Below are 4,297 nucleotides of genomic sequence, written 5' to 3' on the forward strand. Positions count from 1 at the left end.
GGTTCTACCCAGTATTTTTAAATACAGTTGTATATACTAATGCCAGATGTGATATGACTACTGTGTCTATATTTATAATGTATATTCATGTAAACCAGTTTTTATAAATGTAGAACATCTGATCTACCATGCTAAATGTTATAAGCCATTACATGGTCAATTATTACTATTTTTTTGTAGTGACCAAAGTAACTGTATTTTTACCCATAAAGTGATTGTTTATTTGTTTAATTCAAAGCAAATCTGCATAACAACTCACATGGAGTAGCTATCTGGCATTACTATATATAACTGTATTTCAAAATACTGGGTAGGACCTGTGGTATATCAAAAGCCAAGTATCACAATAATAATGTTCAGACCAGTATCACAATAATAATTTAACTTAAATCTTATTAAAATATCTGACATTAAAAAAAATTATTGTGATTTAGGTGAAAGTTTACAGAGCAAATTCATTTTCCATACAGCAGTTCATATGCATTTTTTTTTTCATGAAATTGACTGCAGTCCCCACAGTGTAACAGATTTCTTCCCATTTCTTCCCTGTAGCTACCTCTTCCATTTGTCCTTCTTCCAGTGCATTCCTGCCTGGAGCTAGCTCCCTGGGAAGCTACTGCCCTTCTGATCTCCCATGATTGTTCTAAGTAGTATATCTACCTGGTGTAAATGTTCACCCTGTTTGTCTGTCTGTTGTTTGGCTAGAAGCCATGGATGTGAGTTTAATTAAAGGCCTGAAGGAGTAAGTAGGGGCCATAGTCTTGGGAGTTTCACCAGGTTCTATCATACCAGTAAACCTGGTCTTTGTTACGATTTTGAGTTTTGTTCCACATAAAATACCTGACAGTTTTTTTTTTCACTGTTTTTTAATGGCAAAATGTTTCAAAATTCAGGTTTAAATAACCTCCTTGATGAAAACCGAATTCAAGATTTATCTCTCCTGTATCAGCTCTTCAGTAGAGTTCGAGGTGGAGTTCAGGTTCTCTTGCAGCAGTGGATTGAATACATCAAGGTATAACAGTTTACCTGTGTTTTTTTTTTTTTCTTTTATGACTTACAGTCTGTATACCTAAAGTGCATATCAACAGGAATTTCTTACTTGTTTGATATAATTTTTTTTTACATGATGGGAATTTTGAGAACAGTCAACCTAGGAATGATAGTGGTGTGGCAAATCAGCAGTAAAACAGTTGCCTTCTTGATGTCTGATGTAATTTCTAGTTCTAACACTTTCAGACTGAATGTGGAAAAAGGATTTTTTTTTTTTTGGTCCTCATTGTTTTTTCTTTCTTCAGTGTTATACTGAAGCCAGATTGCTATTGATTAAGGTTAAGCATTACATAGCCAATTAATGTAATTGATGTCAATAAGTTGTATACCTGTAAAAAGGATTGGCAAATGTATGATAGATCAATCTACAGCAGCAGCAACTAAAAAAGCACCTACTAAGCCTTCTTTTGTACAACCAAAATCTGAGGGTTTCAAACCAATTTGAACCAATTAAGTCATGGCTGACAATGCAAAATTGGAACACAATAATTTTAAAAATTTGGGTGAAGTGGAACAACAGCAATGGGAAAAATTATAGGTGAAAGCTCTAGAATGAGGGACTATGAAAAAGCATGAGCCCTTTCAGAAGCCTGATGCAGGAGACTGGATTATTCCCAGGACTGTGGAGAGTGACACACATTCGAAGTGGTGCAGTCTGTTTCCAGCTCAGCTAATTAAGAGATTTGGTAGTTATACATCGTACATTGCCCTTGTTTTCTAAGAGGGTGATTAACTTTCCACTATGGTGTCAACCCACAATTAATCCAGTTATTGCTGTGGTTCAACAACATATTACAAATTCAGGTCTCTTCTGGTTTTGCCTCATCAGCCATGACTGAGTTGGGCAGAACTGATTCAAAGCCCTAGATTGCTTTGGAGGTTTAGGGTCATGGTTTTCATGGGACATCCCAGTTAAATGGCCTAGTAATGTGTTTAATGCTTCTGTTCTACCTGCTAGTTTGTTGTGTAGTCCCTAGGGTTTTAAAAGCTTGCCAACAGCCATCTAAGTACAATTGGTCTCCATTCACCTAGAGCAACAGAGACAGGAGAGTCAGGGATAGAAGGAGGAAATGGAATGTGTGGCTAATTGTCTCTATGAAAACTGCCCCCTGGATAGTGCCTGGCTACCATTACTAAATATTTTGATCAAAGATTCTATAAAAGAATCCTGATTAAAAGGGGGAAATGCTGAACAGAATTCTAAATTCTTAGGGACTTCATACTTTCTGGAGCCATGGAGGGTAGATGAACCCCTGAAACTATTGCCCTGAGATAATTTTTAAACCTTGAACCAATACTCCCTGAAGTCTTAAAAGCAACAGTAGTTTAGCTTAATTACAAAATAATGTCTGCTTTGAGCATTGTGTTCTTGTTAAGAATTATCTAGAACAAATTGACAGTAGCAACTCTTGAAAGATTAGGTAGGAAATTTAGGTGACAGTGAGTTTATGTTAATGAGGGATGAACAATTAGGAAAAAGAAGTGAGAATGCCTGTATAATTTGAAGACTATCACTAATGTCATTGAATTGTCTGTGTAGAAACTGCTGAATTGATGTATATCCTGCTGCTGTATGTCTGCTCAACTGTAATAACAAATACAATAATGTTTTTTTAAATCAAATCTGACTTCTTTAAAAATAAGGAAACGAACCTAGAAGCTTATAATAATAATAAACCCATGATGATATTCTATACCCAGTGGTCATTCCTTATTATTTTTGTGATTATAGAAGAATGGTCTCAGTCTGGATATTTTATTAGTTTGTTTTTCTTCCTCTCACTTCAGAAACAGCTTTATTTTGTTTTTAAGACTCTTAACTATGTGTGCCAATTAAAATATGATTTTGGAATTGTTCTCATAGGTAAGTCCAATAAAAAGCGGTGAATTTTGTTTTTTAGGCGTTTGGCAGCACCATTGTAATTAATCCTGAAAAAGATAAAACCATGGTTCAAGAATTGCTGGATTTTAAAGATAAAGTTGACCATATAATTGATATCTGCTTTCTGAAAAATGAAAAATTTATCAATGCCATGAAAGAAGCATTTGAAACATTCATTAACAAAAGACCGAACAAACCTGCTGAACTTATAGGTATTTTTCTAGTTCATTTTCCATCTCTAATATTCTTCTTTTATTCACAAAATCTCAGTTAATCTGAAATTTTAACAAGGTTGTAATATATGACCATCTTATTTATTTGGAACTACTTAGCTAGTAATAGCTAGTCTTTCTGAAAATGGTTTCTAAGAACCTGGATATAAGGAGTAAAGTTCTTTAACAAATATCTCAAAGCCTATATGTCAAACATGTAGGCTTTGTAAGACAGTAAATTGGACCTTATTTACTTTTATTTATAATAAGAATGACTGTTTTCTAAGCCTGCAACAGTTTAGAGGTGGGACAGGGTGTTATTTCTAGAAGTAAACAGTGCTACAAGAAGGATAGCAAGAAATTACAGTTGTCAACTAGAAAGATGAAAGTCCAAGAGGAGGAAATAAATAAGCCTAATAATCTGTGCCCATTTAATCCTATAGTGCTTCTCAGGTGTTTCCACCTAGGTAACCCTTAATGTCAGAGGAGGTACTCTGAGAAGGTCTAGGGTCCTGGCCTCTCCCACAAAGGAGATTTCTTTGAAACCTAGTATTTTTCCTTAACATTCTTGCAGATTTTGCTTTCTACTTGATACTGTATTTGGTTTGTTTTAATAGAAAAGTAATGTTTGAAATTGCTTATCATCACTGTGAAATGGATAGTCCAGGAAGATATGCCATGTTTTTCAAAGGCTTTAAATACTCCAGCACAAGACTATATCCCCACTTCACACTCCCCAAGGGTGTTCATATTATAAGATCTATCAGTATATCATGGAAAGTATATTATATCTGAAGTCAGAACACCTGGTTTTGAGTTCAGACTCTGGTATTTATTAACTGTATAACATTGACCATGTCATTTGATCTCTCTGAGTTTGGAAACTTTAAAATATTCATATATACCTCTTAAGCATTGAAAAATAATATATTATATTCCTATTTGGGTATGTACAGTATATCATGAATACTCATAATCATTAAAAAAATTTTCCCCCATTTTAGCTAAGTATGTAGATTCAAAGCTTCGTGCAGGCAACAAAGAAGCTACAGATGAAGAACTTGAAAAAATGTTGGATAAAATTATGATAATATTTAGATTTATCTATGGTAAGTATTTGTTGCTGTTTTTAATATTTTTTTTTAAGACAAAA

At 34.1% G+C, this 4,297-nt stretch overlaps 1 protein-coding gene across 1 annotated transcript in view; it reads left to right on the forward strand.

Annotated features, from left to right (window-relative positions):
- The window catches only part of CUL4B (cullin 4B), a 51,234-nt gene that overhangs the window by 34,737 nt on the left and 12,200 nt on the right, over positions 1–4,297 (forward strand). The window contains exons 11-13 of the mRNA XM_007953352.1: positions 894–1,012; positions 2,952–3,144; positions 4,149–4,253. Of these exons, the coding sequence (XP_007951543.1) occupies positions 894–1,012; positions 2,952–3,144; positions 4,149–4,253 (417 nt within the window). The remainder of the gene's footprint in view (positions 1–893; positions 1,013–2,951; positions 3,145–4,148; positions 4,254–4,297) is intronic.

The sequence above is a fragment of the Orycteropus afer genome, unplaced genomic scaffold (genome assembly GCF_000298275.1).
Source record: "Orycteropus afer afer isolate SDZICR_OR568_19922 unplaced genomic scaffold, OryAfe1.0 scaffold00387, whole genome shotgun sequence".
Taxonomy (NCBI): domain Eukaryota; kingdom Metazoa; phylum Chordata; class Mammalia; order Tubulidentata; family Orycteropodidae; genus Orycteropus; species Orycteropus afer.